The 14,802-nt window shown below is 34.3% G+C and overlaps 2 protein-coding genes across 5 annotated transcripts; both read right to left on the bottom strand.

Annotated features, from left to right (window-relative positions):
- Window positions 1-228: 228 nt before the first annotated feature.
- Window positions 229-9,216, bottom strand: LOC110622188 (putative DNA (cytosine-5)-methyltransferase CMT1). Of its 4 annotated transcripts, none has more exons than XM_021766609.2 (21): window positions 8,800-9,215; window positions 8,636-8,676; window positions 8,444-8,546; window positions 6,822-6,929; window positions 6,622-6,741; window positions 6,445-6,544; window positions 6,103-6,320; window positions 5,911-5,976; window positions 5,555-5,821; window positions 3,543-3,601; window positions 3,389-3,455; window positions 2,930-3,259; window positions 2,776-2,844; window positions 2,621-2,707; window positions 2,432-2,519; window positions 1,984-2,108; window positions 1,782-1,886; window positions 1,655-1,698; window positions 1,497-1,566; window positions 1,279-1,400; window positions 229-770 (listed from the first exon to the last, which is right to left on the bottom strand). In XM_021766609.2, exons 1-21 carry the CDS (start codon window positions 8,998-9,000, stop codon window positions 593-595), a joined length of 2,568 nt encoding a protein of 855 aa, XP_021622301.1. In that variant the 5' UTR covers window positions 9,001-9,215; the 3' UTR covers window positions 229-592. The 4 variants fall into 4 exon arrangements, with proteins under 4 accessions (XP_021622301.1, XP_021622302.1, XP_043815913.1 ...); XM_021766610.2 differs by having other exon boundaries at window positions 1,297-1,400; window positions 8,800-9,211; XM_043959978.1 differs by lacking the exons at window positions 1,279-1,400; window positions 1,497-1,566.
- Window positions 9,217-12,706: 3,490 nt separating this feature from the next.
- On the bottom strand, window positions 12,707-13,667 carry LOC110623746 (calcium load-activated calcium channel-like). Its single transcript, XM_043959980.1, has one exon. The coding sequence runs from the start codon at window positions 13,525-13,527 to the stop codon at window positions 12,949-12,951; it is 579 nt and encodes a 192-aa protein (XP_043815915.1). The 5' UTR covers window positions 13,528-13,667; the 3' UTR covers window positions 12,707-12,948.
- Window positions 13,668-14,802: the final 1,135 nt, after the last annotated feature.

Here is a 14,802-nt window from a genome sequence, read left to right as displayed (position 1 = left end):
AAAATTAATTCATAATTGCATCTTATCACTGAATAGATTTGAAAGGCAACGTGAAAAGCCTCAATAAAAGGCAAGTCTCCCCCCCACTTTGAATCCTCCAGCATGCCTCTTTAAGCCATGCAACATCAGACAATTCCAATATGGATATCATTTAGTTATTAACAAAAAATGAAAAAATTTAACTAATAGATGTTGTATGTACAATAATTTTATATTAACCATTGATCGTAGTGAATCTCATGCGAGTCCCATCATAATTAAGAACCAGAATAAATTCATTGTACATACAATGATGAATTCTCACAAGTATAACATTACATTTACAACCCACAAAACCCAAGTAGATGTCTATCATGTTTAGAAACAACAATGTCAGGGACTCGGAGTTGAGGTCAAAGGTTGCATTAGAAGGAAAAAAGTTGTAGTTTAAGATATTGCTCTCCTGACACTCTTGAAAATTAAAAGTACACTCAGATAGGAAGTTCTCGAATTGCCGCAAATAAATAATTTGAAATGTCTTACAAGGTAAAATGCGAGTGCAGCAACACCGGTAAGAATGAACTTAACATCGAAGGTTGAATTTCCTTACAAGTCAATCAGAATCATCTTCTTCCATATGTGTTGATGATGATCGCTCAAGGCAACTGGGGAACTTAAAAGGTAGGGCAGTCAAAGGCTCGTCATCGGAAAATCCTTGCCAAGCCATTCCAAAACTGTATCCCAATGCAGTAGCAACAGGAACAGCTACAGCATTGCCAACTTGTATGTACCTGCAATTGGAAGAGAACAAACGTGAATCCCAGAAGCATTTATAACAAGCGAGGAGAAATTAACTTGATGTAGGAAATGCTTCCTCAGTTTGCCTATGCCTTCCCAGCTTTCTTCTGTCAAGGACTAATATATTAGAAATGAAGCATGTTTTTTAACATTTCAGTTGATATAAGCAGGAACCAGAAGAACGTGAGGAGTTTTGACATTATGGTATGTTTGCTTCTGTGTGACTCAAGAGGTCAGGGTCTTGAATCATGAAAATAAGCTCTAGGTAAACAAGGGCTACGAGAAGTATATGAAACTTCCTTGACCCTTTCAGAGAAGGGAGTCTTAGGCACTCATTATGGTCTTTTTAATACTCAGCGAAATGAAAATTGAAAAACACACAACCAGATTGCTTAAAGCAAGATATCATCAAGTGCAGAATATCAATTTTCAAGAAGAATATATGCTAATAAACCCCACAAGCCAATTCTCAATAGAAAACATCCAAACTTGAGGATGAACCTATACAACGATATTGACCTCTCCTTTATAGGCCCATACAGCTTATAGCAATCAGGGAATCCTTGTAATCTTGCATTTTCACGGATTGTGAGCACTCGATCTTGTACGGGATGAAGCACAACCTGCAATAACCATTTACTTGCAGAATTATTTCTTCAAGGATACAAGCATACAACAGAACAGTATTTATTTATGTACAATTTAGAGAATAGTGATACCTGATTATGAGGTTCTGCCCTTGTCACAACGGTTGCAACAATTTCATCCCACCACAAACGACCAAATGGCCTACATTCAGTTGATCTCTAAGAACAATATTACAGCAAAACAAACATAGCAGAGTTGAAAAGTAAATACAGAAACTAAATGCACTAACTTTGTAGATGTCCCACGAACAAACTTCATTGCATAGTCAGGGACCTAAACACATCATTCATAATTAAGATTTGAGACAACTTTGCAAAAAGGAAAAAACTAGAAGTGAAGTGAGCGTGAAGTAGTACCAATGGTTTGCCAGAAGGAAGCATCACTCTTTCCATTGATTGGTCCCATTCTACCTTGTTATCTGGGCCAACTGACACGCCAGGCAGATCCCTGAAATTTGCACCCTGGGAAAAGAGGCAGGCAAAACAAAAAATTATGAAAATATAAGAGCACATGTATGATAACATTCCTGTGGCCACAGAACAACCAAATCAGCAAAACCTTTTTCTTGGGAATGCGGCATACACGCTCATAATCATCAGTGTTCAACTTCAGAGGTCGGTGATCATACAACATTCGAGGAGATGACACATTTTGAGCAGCTGTAGTTGTATAACCTACTACATCTGCACAACCAAATAATTTTATCATACACATTATGATATTAGAAAGTAGATAAGTTAGGGGGACTGCAAGTGTTCAGTTGATGGAGGTGGTTTAACATGTAAAAACCTGATAGAATGGCATTTAAACATGTCATGTCATAGAAGATAAAGCATGTAAACATGTCTTGTCATAGAAGATAAACAACAAAGGCATAGACAACTTTTGTATTTATGCAAATATTATTGTAGATCTAATCATCCAATTATCTGATGGATAAAGTTTTAGCTAGTTAAATTGGTAAGACTGCGTTATACAAACAAAGGGAAACCTAAATCAGGCTTACCATTTCTTTTCAATCGGATATATCTTTGAAAGTCTGTTCGACAAGTTGTTCCATACCTCCTTTCATCCTGACTCTCATCATTTGTAACCTATGAAGACCAAGAGGATAATTCTATTAAGAATTCCCACCTCACAAAGATTTTTCAACATAGAAAGAGGAATCTATATCAAAAGAAAGCAACACTCATACTGATGGGAGATCTGATATTGCATCTCCAAGACAGAGAGCCTTTTCCAATTTACAAGGATGATTTTTGTCATAGGCAACAGCAATTTCCTGGATTTAAGATAAAACCATCAAGCAAATACTTTACAGAGCAATGCTCAATCCAGTATCATCCATACCTCAAATTCATTTGGAATGCCCCCTCTTGCAACAACTTCATGCGTTGGCAATGGATACTGGGGCAAGCTCTAAATTGAACATAAAAAGGAACTAAACAATCAATATAAGACTTCCACTTTGATGTCTGATTATGAAATTCAGAAGTAGACTTGCCTCTGATGGATGGGAACCCCACAAGAAGACTCGCATTCGAAATTGCGGCAGACCATATGATCCAGCAGCCATCATTCCTAGCCGAGCTTGATAGTTCATAGAAATAAGACGACCAAGGGCATAACGCCCCAAGAAGCCACCAGCAAACTTCAAAATATCAACAACATTTTCCATGAGAACATATTTTGGCTTCAAATAATCAACAATGTCCATGAACACCACCAATTGATGGTTCTTGGGATCATCCAAAGGAGCTTTCGTGTTTCTAAATCGGTTAAAACCACTAATTCCTTGACAAGGGGGGCCTCCACAAATAAAATCAGCATTGCCCTACGTAAGCATGCAAGTAAAATTAATCAACTAGTGAAGGTAATGTTGTTCCAAACTTTAAAAAGAATCAATGGCATAATCAGAATGGCAAGATAGCCAATAGGGAGAAAAGAAAAAGAAAACACTCACGGGAAGAGGCAAGATGTTTGACCGATAACCTTTTGTCACAAACTCCTTAAGTTTTTCCTTGCATTTACTGGTTTAAAATAGAACCGATAACAAAGAGAAATTCATATGGAGGACCAGGAAAAATTTGAAAGAGAATTGTAGTGAAATAGAGTACCTCAAGCCCTCAATAGGCTCCCAAGTGTCTTCACTAGGACCATAACCCTTCCAACGTACCTACACAATTCCGGATGTATCAAGCAAGGAAGATCAATAGAACCAAGAAAATTAAAATGTGATCAATCTTGTTGGATGGCAGTGCAAACCAAAAATGCTCAAAAGTAGAGAACCAATTAACCATTTGCATCAAACATGTACAGCGGCTGTCTTGCTTCTAGCCTCTTTGACCTCCTTTTGAACTCCTTTCTCAGTTCACACCAAAACTTAAGAGAAATTGTTTTGCTCTCAAATTAGTTAGGCACTGAGATATTCTGTATTAAGTACAATATTGGAGATTTCTATAACATCTCACAATGCAAAGTGCTACGATGCTAACCATACACCAACATGCAAAAACATGGGTCCAAGACCTCTGTCGCTATAATGCAAACTAATGTTATTAAGGCGAGAGGCGACACTAAGGAGATAGGGTCCCCATTGCCTTGGGCAATAGGCGAAGTGACGCCTTTTTAAAAAAAAAGCGATAAAAGCTAAACTTTTGTTATATATTTTAAATATATATATATTCATATAAACACTTCAATGAATATCAATATTCAAAGAAAAAAAAATATATACTCAAATGAAATATATGTGTATAAATATATTATTTGCAGCAATAGAAAAGGGAGAAAATTTTAAGAAAAAAGGAAAGCAAAAAAGAGGATATGCTGCTTTGCCAAGTCCAGCAAAGAGAGAAGAGATGATAAGAAAGATAAAGGAAAAAAGAAGGGGAAAAAAATTAAAAAGAGAAAAGACATATTGCTATGCCAATACGGTAGGGAGAGGAAGAGGAGGAAGAAGAGAAAAAGAGAGGAAGGAGGAGAGACATACTTGGTTGATGGTATTAGGAGCAAGAAAGAGGAAGAAATTTGCATTTTAGCTGTTGTGGAAGTGTTATTTGTTGTTTGAAAGAGATGGAGAGAGAAAAGGGTTTCTCTTTTATTGTTTAAAAGCATTTTTTTACGGGAAAATAAAACTTTACTCAAGTGAGGCGTCGCCTCTAGTACCTCTCGCCTCAGTGGACTGAGGCATCGCCTTTGTGTAGGGCACCTCGCCTCAATCAGGATGCGAGAGGATGGCACCTCGCCTCACCTTTCGCCATTAACAACACTAGCTACCACAGAACATGGCACTACAAGCAAGTAGTTTCATCCTCACACATACCAATTCCAAGCATTCAAGGCATTTAAGACACCTGTCAGCCATCATATATTCTCTCGCTAACTTTTCCTCTAACCTATTCTTGCATTCTTTTTGCATGCATTTTTGCATTTCCGCAACAAATATAGAAAGCATCTTTGGTACTTTTTAACTCCAAATATCTCTGCCAGTATTTTACATTGCCACAAACTATATAAGCATATGCCCAATGTAACATTTGCTTTCCATATCACATGCTCCTTTTCAGACATCCGCATATAAAATCGCATTAATTTGAGACACACACTAAGTGTTCTTATAGAGAAAAGTGATCAAACAAAATATGTAATCAATAAGATATTTTCTCTAGACAATATTGAGAAAAAAAATAGAAAAGAAAACCCTAATCAGATAAAGTCCATAATGAAGCCAAAAGTATAATAGTAACTTAATATGCCATTCCTCTACAAGAACAAAAAACAGATGGGCATTAGGCCTCAGGCAGCAGGGATGAAGCACCATGACCTTTGCTTCCCCTTAAACTAATAGGGAATGCTCTTAACAGTTGAAAAATAACACAGCATCATAACATCTTTCCTTCTTTCCAAGCACCCAATGGTTACAATCGATCCTACAAAAATAGTATACTCTCACCGGCAACTTGATTGAATTCTTCTATAATATCATTCTAGAGACTTTCTAACATCGATAAATTAAAAGAATGCAGCCATTATACTTTTCTGCAAGTATGCTCATATTCTAAGCACAATAAAAACTAGATTATAGAACTAAAATTTTTTTTTAAAAAAAAAAAGATATGGATTATACCTTAAAATATATTCCACGTTTCTTAGTTTTATTAGGATCACCATAACAAATAGTGAGTAGCTTTTCCACTTCAAATTCTTCTGATGGAATTTCAGACCCTTCATTAGCACAGTCATTATCCTGGTCTTCTTCATCTTCTTCATTATCACTTGAAGAATTAGAACTTTGTTTTGGGTGTTCTTCTGATGCAAGTAATGAGAAATTCCTACACAGCTTTTCCCATTCCTTTAATAGAAATAAAAAATCCTCTGCTGCCTCATTTCTCACCTGATGATAATTTGGAAGTAAAATATTCTATAAACAGATTCAGATATAAGCATAATGCAAGTTGTTGGAAAGATGAATACTTATTTTACCTCAGTTTCTGGGTGGTTTATTTTCAAACTTTTGCATGCATTAGGATTGATGTCAACAGCCCACCTCTATATCACCGAACACAAACACATTCCAAATCCAAAAAACAGATATAACAAGAAGAATAATGGGAGTGACGAAATAACTTTAATTTCACAAGATTAATTAGGAAAATTATTGCAAACCCCACTTACAGTTACTAATTTGACACCAGACAAAGAAGCGCCCATACAAAGGCCAGTTGACATGGCACCACAGCCAGAGTACAGGTCCAACAAGTACAACTCTGACTTCTCACGCCTATGAGCTTTTGAAGGTTTTGCAACAGCATCATTAACATCAATGGTGCTATTGTTTGAATCACTCTCACTTGATATAGTTGATGATGAACCACTATCTCTTGCAGAATTATCTATGTTTATCAAGAAAACAATGGCAATTAATCAACCAAGTGGAGAAACAATAATACTCATGTTAACTGTAATTCTAACAAATCTCAGTCACCACACATACTTATATAAACCACATTCAATTACCAGTCTTCATTGTCTGAAAAGTCAAAAACGGTAATGTAAATTTCATATCATAATATAGGTCACAAGGTGGAATTTTTTGCTCCTTAGCGGCTAAATCCATCTGCAGTGAGAGGTGAAGTGAGTACCATGATGTATGTGAGTTAAACAAGTACAATAAAATGTGTGTAATCATCTTACATTTGGAGCAACTAGGGCAATTTTTATTTTGGAGACAATGCAATTCAATGGATTGTCATCTTTAATTTCTGAAAGAAACACTCTTTTGCTCTCTGCAGATTGTGCATAGTCCTTAATAACCTAACAACCCCCAAATGTTCAGACTTAGTTAAGAGAACATTAGAAACCAAATTAGAGGACAAGTGAAAGATTCATCTCACTGTGTCTTCAATTCTATAAAACCATTGAGCGTTAAAGTATGGTTCTCCTTCAGTGGTTTCAAACAACTCCACAATTCTAGCAATATAATCGGGATTTCCATCATCAGCCTGAAAACATACAACTCAAAGCAGTCAAGGCTTGAGCACACTTATCACATAAAGGAAATAAGGAAATATTGAGGCCTTTAACCAAAGCAAAAGCAATTTAGCATTAGCTATCGGATTCCCATGGCAGAGAGACAACCAATCCAAATCAGGTGCACATACACCACAACTAAAATATTTTGAATAAGACCATGGGGAAGGGGGCCTTAAGTTATAAATTCCTTTTTTAATGATATAATATTATTGGAAAACAAAAAATGTATCAAGTCCCTATATAGTATAATACAAATCAAATATTTTACCAAATCCATTTTTTAGGATTTTTTTTCAGCAAAAATCCTTTAAAAAATTATTCATTCCCTCTCTAATAGAAGTGGGATACTTACTTTATTAATATCCCCTTTCTTTGTTAATGAAATACATAGAATATATTAAAACTTCAATGCGTAATTTGTCCTATGTGAGTAGCAGTGTATATATACCTAATGTAAGTAAGAATTTTCGGACTAAAAAACAGCAGACCATGACTGCATTACGTTACTAGTTTCAGATTTGTTACGACATGAGGGGTTGAAAACAAGAAAACATAAGTAATTTATATCTTTAATGCAGAAATAATCTAATTTCCTAGAGACTATTATAAAGAAAGAAAGACAAAGTATTTACAAAAATCAAGGAGATGGGCTTCCTACAATTAAAAGAATAAGGAACACGTATTTCTTTAAATTCTTATTAGGCAGTCAAACCCTTTGTTTGAATTGAGAGAAAAAAGAATGAAAAATAAAAAAAAAATCTGAATTTCTACAATTTCTTTAATTTGGAAAGTAAATAGAGGAGATAAAAAAAGGGGGGGGGGGGGGGAGAAATGAGGAGAAATCTGATTTATCGAAATTTACTTATTACCCAAGACTTTCTGTTGAATTATGTAAGAAATGGAAGGAAATAGGGAGAATTTTTATATATTTAAAGGCAACAAAGTGCTTTTAATATAAATAACCTCCATAATCCCATATTTTCCTCATTTCACTTCATCTTGAAAGATAATATTTTGAATCAATTAAAAGAATTTGAAAAATCGAATGTCTCTTCTATTTTCCTTCTTGCCTTCATCTATGAAATATATAAACAAGAGAAATTGAAGAAATCAAGTTTCTTTTCTTTTCTTTTCATATATCAAATATATAAACATTTCTCCTCAATTCAAACAAAGGTAACCACCCAAATTATCTAGAACTTTACATAATACATAGGATAGTAGTTTTGAAATATACACCCATATACAAGCAATTATGTAAGACAATAGAGTTAGCAGGGGAAAAAACTGTTTGGAAAAAAAATATATAAAATAAAATTGAAACTTGGATGCTTAATAGTGATCTGTGATATCTTACAATGTTAATGCATGTATGAACAATGCTCAAGTTTTGTAGATGATGATGTAGATACTCATGAAAACTTAAATTAGACAAAAAGGAAAGGCTTTATTGACCATGAAAGAGAGAAATAGAAAATAATACTTTGACATAGGCATCATCTCCAAGTTTATATAGAACACCATCAACCATTGCTTGTGTATAGTGACTTTTTGCTTGCAGTACATCTTCCTCTTCTCCCGATTCCCTTCAAAACCCAATAAAAAACATATCATAAATAAACAATACCCAGAAAAAAATTCCATAAAATATTGTTTTCAGGTTTTTTTTTTTTACCCATTAGCACTCTCTGGAACGCCCCCCTTCTTCAGTTTATTCTACGACGGAGAAATAAGCATTTGAAATAAGCAGAGAGCTAAAACCAAAACATGCAATAGAGTTCCTGAAAACGTAAATAAATAAAGAGAAAGTTGGGGTAACTGAGGGGAGAAAAAAAAAACCTGGGACTTGTAGCGAAGGGGCCATTTCTTGCGGGCTTCGGCAGCTGGAATGGGATCGCCGACGAGGGACAACTCAGAATCGAGCTTAGCCTTTTTCGTTTTTTTAGCTTTTGAGGACAAAAGAGTAATCGGGTCCTCTTCCTGCGTGGGAAACGAGTCGCCTGCGGGAGCTGGGCCCTCCCGTTTTCTGGCTTTGCCCATCTTCAGTGAGGCCAAGCAAGAAAAGAGAGCCGAGGGGGAGAGGAGAGGAAGAGTCGAGAAAGACTGATGTTTTGCTCAACGGTCTAGGAAATGAGAAGTGAATTTGAATGTTGACGTGGGCGGGAACTTCTAGTTTCCGTATTTTGCGTTTTACCCGCGTTGATGAAGCGTTTATATAAGGTGGCTGGTTGTAATAAATAATAATAATAATCAAATTCGTACAAAAATTATGAATAAACTTTATATTTTAAGAAATATTTTTTAAAATTCTTTAATTTTAAATACAAAAATTAATAAAATATACTTGAACTGAAGTTTTTGAAATTTTTTTTGTTCTGATTACTTTTTGAATGAGGTAATGCGTTTGAAAATTGAAATTTTGTAAAAAAAAATTATTTATTTTTTTAATTTTCATTTTTAGAAACTATTAAGAGGAGGAATTAAGTCTTTTAATTAAATAGAAATCAAACCAAAAATAATATGATTGAATAAAAAAATAAATTAAATTTTTAGAAACCATTTTTTCCAAATGAAACATGAATGAGGAAAATCTCATCTCTTATGCTATATATAAAAAGGAAACTTTTTATGAGTTAATAAAATTATTCATTTATTTAAAAATAAGATTTTTTTTAGGAAAAATATAAAATACTCTGCAATTTAAAGTGAAATAAAGATCAATAAAGTTATTCTTAATTGAATTTTTTAAATTAATTATGTCATCTCAACTTGAATTTGTAATTTCAGAACTCTTAAGGCTATATATTATTTGGAAGTGATAAAAGAAAAATAATGAAATGACAATACATGTCTCATTATTTTATTTGATTACATCAAAACAAATTTTGACCATCAAGAAATTGAATCACATAGCAAAGGAGACTTATTCAACTTGGCATATTTACTCGGATAATTCCATCTCACGAGAGTACCTCAACTGTTGGGTCCATCAATATAAATGAAAAATAATAATAATAATAAAACAAACAGTGTGCAATTAATCTATAGTAAAATAGAGATTTGCACCTGTAAACTTTAACAGAAAAATCTCAAAAGCACCCTAAATTTTAGAAACGTTTTACAAGACATCTGTACATAACATAATCTTTCAATATTAGTACAAAATAGAATGAAACTCAAGACTTAAACGTATATAAAAAATAACATCATATAATCCATTATATTTTGATTACCGTAATAAACATTATATATAATGATAAAAATTATTTCTTTTATCATCACTACCACTATATATTCACCTCCACCCCAAGAGGTTGATCTCTAGGGTAAAAGCTTGAGCTTACTAACTAGGATACACGGTGTCATTGAACCAGACAAAAACATACAACAAAACCAAAAACGGATAGTGCACCTGAATGTTTATCGGCTAATAGGCTCTTATAAAAATCAAAACCTAGAACATCATTCTATACAACTTGTCTGTTGATGCCAATGAAAAATTTCCCTTTCTAGTGGAAAAAGAAAATCTTGCAACAGAGTTGACTATTCAACTACCTAAATATATTATTGAAGAAAAATGCTAGCAACGGTCACTTTTTCAAAATGACTATCAACACACTCTTCATCCTATCATTCTATCGGTTGAGGAATATAATAATTACTAAGTAATTAAGGAGAGAGAATATAATAACTAATACAATAAATATTATTCATCAATAGGGTGAAGATTATTAAACAATCAATTGAAAAAGTGACTATTGCTAACATTTCTCTTCATCCAAAGGTCAACTCAAATGCAAATTTCTCCCATTCCATTCGACATTTTAAAAAGAAGGTGAAAAAAGGGAGTGAACCAAAAAAAAAAAAGACCAACATGGTTCATCACTTGCAGAAAAAAAGTCAGTTAATATGCAACAACCAACATACTGGAGCAAAAGAAATGGCAAATGAGAAACATCAACTTCACCTCCATCTTACTGATTATAATATGGTAATCATGATATACAATAAGCAATGCCAGGTTCAATACATAAAATCATATGACTCAAAGCACAATTTATAGGTTGAACTTATAACAATCCCTAGATGTAACAAAAGACAATACAAACTATAAAGATTGAGATCATTGTATAAATTTAAGAACCATTTGAAAAAAAAAATGGTTAATAGACAAGTCCTTGTTCTTTTAATCCACTTCACAAATGTTCCCGAGTGAATGCTATCAAATTTACTGTCACAGCAAACTTCTGAATCCTGTGAACATACAAATGTTACATGGTCTTGATGGATGGAAGAGGCTATATCATCAGACTCATCAAGGACTTAACAATATATAGTAAAAGAAGTAGCAACCCAATCTCCATCTATTGCATGGATTGGAACCAAAACACGGAATTGAAGAATAACATGTTCTAAAATACTGTTTTTACATCAAAACTCAGGAGTATCAGTCCACCAGATACTTCTAAATATGAAGTCAACATTATCTGTACAATATAGAAATTCTCCTGAAATATAGCTATAACCTTTGCAAAACCAGGATATATAAACAATTTAATTATAAAATTGGGCACAAAGCAAGACTGGGTTCACATTTATATCATGTGTCCAATTTATTGATCAGGATAGTAGCTAAAGGAGTACCTTATTTAGTTGAGTTCTACTCTGTCCAACAAACTAATGGTTGACCACCAGTAAGGATGGTTGTGCAAATGTTTATACAATCACAATTTTGGACTGTCCTTGCAATGCATGCATAGTAATTATCATGTGACCTAATATTATGCATTGCACAGATGGTAAAAGATTAGCATTGCAAGAATAACCTAAAAAATATGTTTTGATCTCTACAAGAGTAAAAAGCTCCGAAATGCAACAAGTATTATACATGAAAAGGGCATTCAAAAGAGACCTCCAACTCCAATGCCTAAGTTCCTGTGACTATATATTTGAGAATCACGTTTTTGTTAAAGCTTTTCCATCATGACCTAAACTGTCTTGGACTTCTCTCTGGAAGAAAAGTCTGTAAAAGTCAATATATAATTTAGCCAGTATAAGTTTAAAAACAAGATAAAATCAGCTAGAAAATAAGGACCGAATCCTCAGGGGAAAAGACACTGAATGTAGAAAGAGGGGGGGGGGGGGGGGGGGGGCTTCAACCAATTATGTTGAAATAATCAATATTAGCTTCAGTACAAAGATCCTCAGCCATGAAATCAATATTGACACATGATGACCATTTTATCTTTGATCATAGAGACATAAGTACATAATTCTTGAAGACTATGCTGCTGGTCTAACCTCTATGAATATGTTAAAGCCAAAAAAAAAAATATACAGTCCATGAACATTGAACATTTTAGACAAGCTATAACAAGAACAGCACAGTTATTTAACAACTCTCATGCTTAAAAAAACTAACACATGCTCTACGGCGTGTCCAATCTTTGACTTGGCAACAGTGAGCTTCATGGCCTTCAGGAATAGTATATTATATCAAATTATAAAGGCACTAAGTTAAGGCTTTAAAAAATCAATTCTATAAAAGGTATTGATATGTTATTTTTGACAGATATATCAAATCAAAATACGATTCTTTGACAACATCGAATTAGACAAGTTATAAAGTACATCACAAGCTATAATTACATGTAATTAAAACACATGATTTAGGCAAATTCCAGAAAATTATCCACCTTAAACTTATCAGCTCATGAAATCAGTATACAAGCAATCCTACTTATGATTAAAGCAACAATTGTTCCATATATTTCCAAAATTACAGTTATAAAACACAACAATCACTGAAACAACCGTGGATATTCATCCCAGTTCTAGAGATCAATTATCAAATCATTATCCCATATATTGAAAAATGATGATTCTGATTTATGCTACTACTCACTAGAGAATCAGATAATTATGGCCTAATGACACCGAGAATTAATAAAATAACAAGTATTAATAATTGAACAACAGCAAACCCATTCAATTCGTTTTCGGATCAGGCATGGGGAACAATCCGGCCCCAGCAGCTCCACGCGGCGGCGAAAATCCAAGAAACTTTTGAAGATTTGTGCGGATACTAATCGAACAGAGGAAATATAAAAAAGCCATTGAGCAATCCGTCGCGTCATCACCTTGCAAACCTCTATGACTCATCTTCATCACGATCCCTATGGGCTTAAACGGCAATTTGGCGACAACTTTCCCTTCGAAGAGAGAATTCAACAGTCCAAAAACGATGAAGAGAACTAAGGCGACAACGGCGCCGGATTTAAACTTGAAGAGGGAGAGATCGCGACTGGACTCTTTCAAGGAGGTCTCCACGCGGTCTATTTTCTTCGTCTTGGATTTCTTGATGGTGACTTTAGCGGTTTCGGTTTTCATAGTCTCGAGCTTCTTAGATGCTTTGTCGATGGAGGATTTGAGGGATTTGTAAGAGTTGGTGCGGTAAATTAAGATCCAGGAGATGGCCTCGCAGACTACGGCGGTACAGATGGAGATGGCCACCACCGTGAGGCTGTCGGAGTACTTGAAGGAAGAGAGGAATTGGGGTGTGGCCATCGAGATGCGACGTTTGAGAGAGCTTGTCGGCGAGGTTATCCCTCGATGGGACAGAGGTCTCAGCTGAGATGGATGTTTAGCTGCGGCATGACTTTTGGAAGATTGGACCTTAGAATTTTGAAAGCAGAGTGAGAATTTATATTTTTTAATATAAATAAATTTTGTAAGATAAAAATTAATATCAACCTTATCTTTTTTGTTAAAAAAAACAAAGACTAATGGTCGAGGATTAGCATTTAAACAACGCCAAAACGCACTAACTACTTCTCTCTCTTCATCGGAAGAGAGAGTATATTGAAAAATATCTTTTCTCTTTTGCTATCGTCTGAATCTCACTTATTAACTATCCCTCCAATATTGCATGTGTGTTTTCTGTATGGCCCAATTTTCTTTGAAGATGTGGAAGCTTGGTGGATATTTTCACTTGTCTAGAAAATATTCCCTTGTACTTCATTTGTGGTGTATGGCTTTTAGCTTTTCTTTGGGGTTTTTTCTCAATGGATACTAGAGCCTTCATAGAGAGGAGAGCGGCACCTTTGCTTGTTGATACCGGATTAGAGATTTGAATCAAGTTTTTTTCTTGGGTCTTAGAATTTTTGGGCCTTAAAATCTTGAGAGTTGTTATTGGGCTCAAGTTTGAACTTTTCATTTATATATTGTTGATCTTAAACTTTAATTTTTAGTATATAAGTTTCTTGTAGGCTTTAGGTCTTTTTCTCTTTAATGAAATTATATCTTTGATAAAAATAAAAATGAAAAAAAAAATCAATGTAGAAATAAGGCATAAAGAGAGTTACAAGGCTTTTAAGCCCAAAAAAATAAATCAAACCAAATTAATAATATAAACTAATCAAAATACACCATCTAAATTAAGAGCATAATAAAATAAAAACCAACAAATTAAACTAAAATACTCGAACACATAATTCTACAAGATACAAATCCAAACACCAAAAAATATATGAACCGACTCCACGATCCACAAAGAGCATAGGAGACAAGCAAAGCATGCTTGGCTAAAAACAGAGCAAGCACAAAGCAAAAACAAATGGAACAAGAAAGAAAAAAAAATTTATATATAGGAACATATAACCTTAGAACAACACTAAAATTACGATCACAATACCAACCGAAGAAAGTCTCCGCAAAACTTGCTAAAAATAATATACGGGAGCGTTACCATCAAATCCACTAGTGCAGTCTAAGTTGCCAATGAGAACCAATCACCCTCCCCTAGTTAGCAAAAAAATATAGCATAAGTCCTCTCAGCAAGGT

Source organism: Manihot esculenta, chromosome 9 (assembly GCF_001659605.2).
Source record: "Manihot esculenta cultivar AM560-2 chromosome 9, M.esculenta_v8, whole genome shotgun sequence".
Lineage (NCBI taxonomy): Eukaryota > Viridiplantae > Streptophyta > Magnoliopsida > Malpighiales > Euphorbiaceae > Manihot > Manihot esculenta.
The sequence above is the reverse complement of the archived record's forward strand: the minus strand, read 5'-3'. Positions and strand labels throughout refer to the sequence as shown.

What these genes read in the sequence shown, in the direction of transcription:
- LOC110623746 (XM_043959980.1), bottom strand. Translation starts at nt 13,527, where the DNA reads ATGGCCACACCCCAATTCCTCTCTTCCTTCAAGTACTCCGACAGCCTC.
- LOC110622188 (XM_021766609.2), bottom strand. Translation starts at nt 9,000, where the DNA reads ATGGGCAAAGCCAGAAAACGGGAGGGCCCAGCTCCCGCAGGCGACTCG. An exon ending in GGGCAGAACCTCATAATCAG is followed by an intron (nt 1,401 to 1,496) that starts GTATCACTATTC and finishes TGGTTATTGCAG; the next exon opens with GTTGTGCTTCATCCCGTACA. An exon ending in AGGTCAATATCGTTGTATAG is followed by an intron (nt 771 to 1,278) that starts GTTCATCCTCAA and finishes TTCCAATTGCAG; the next exon opens with GTACATACAAGTTGGCAATG.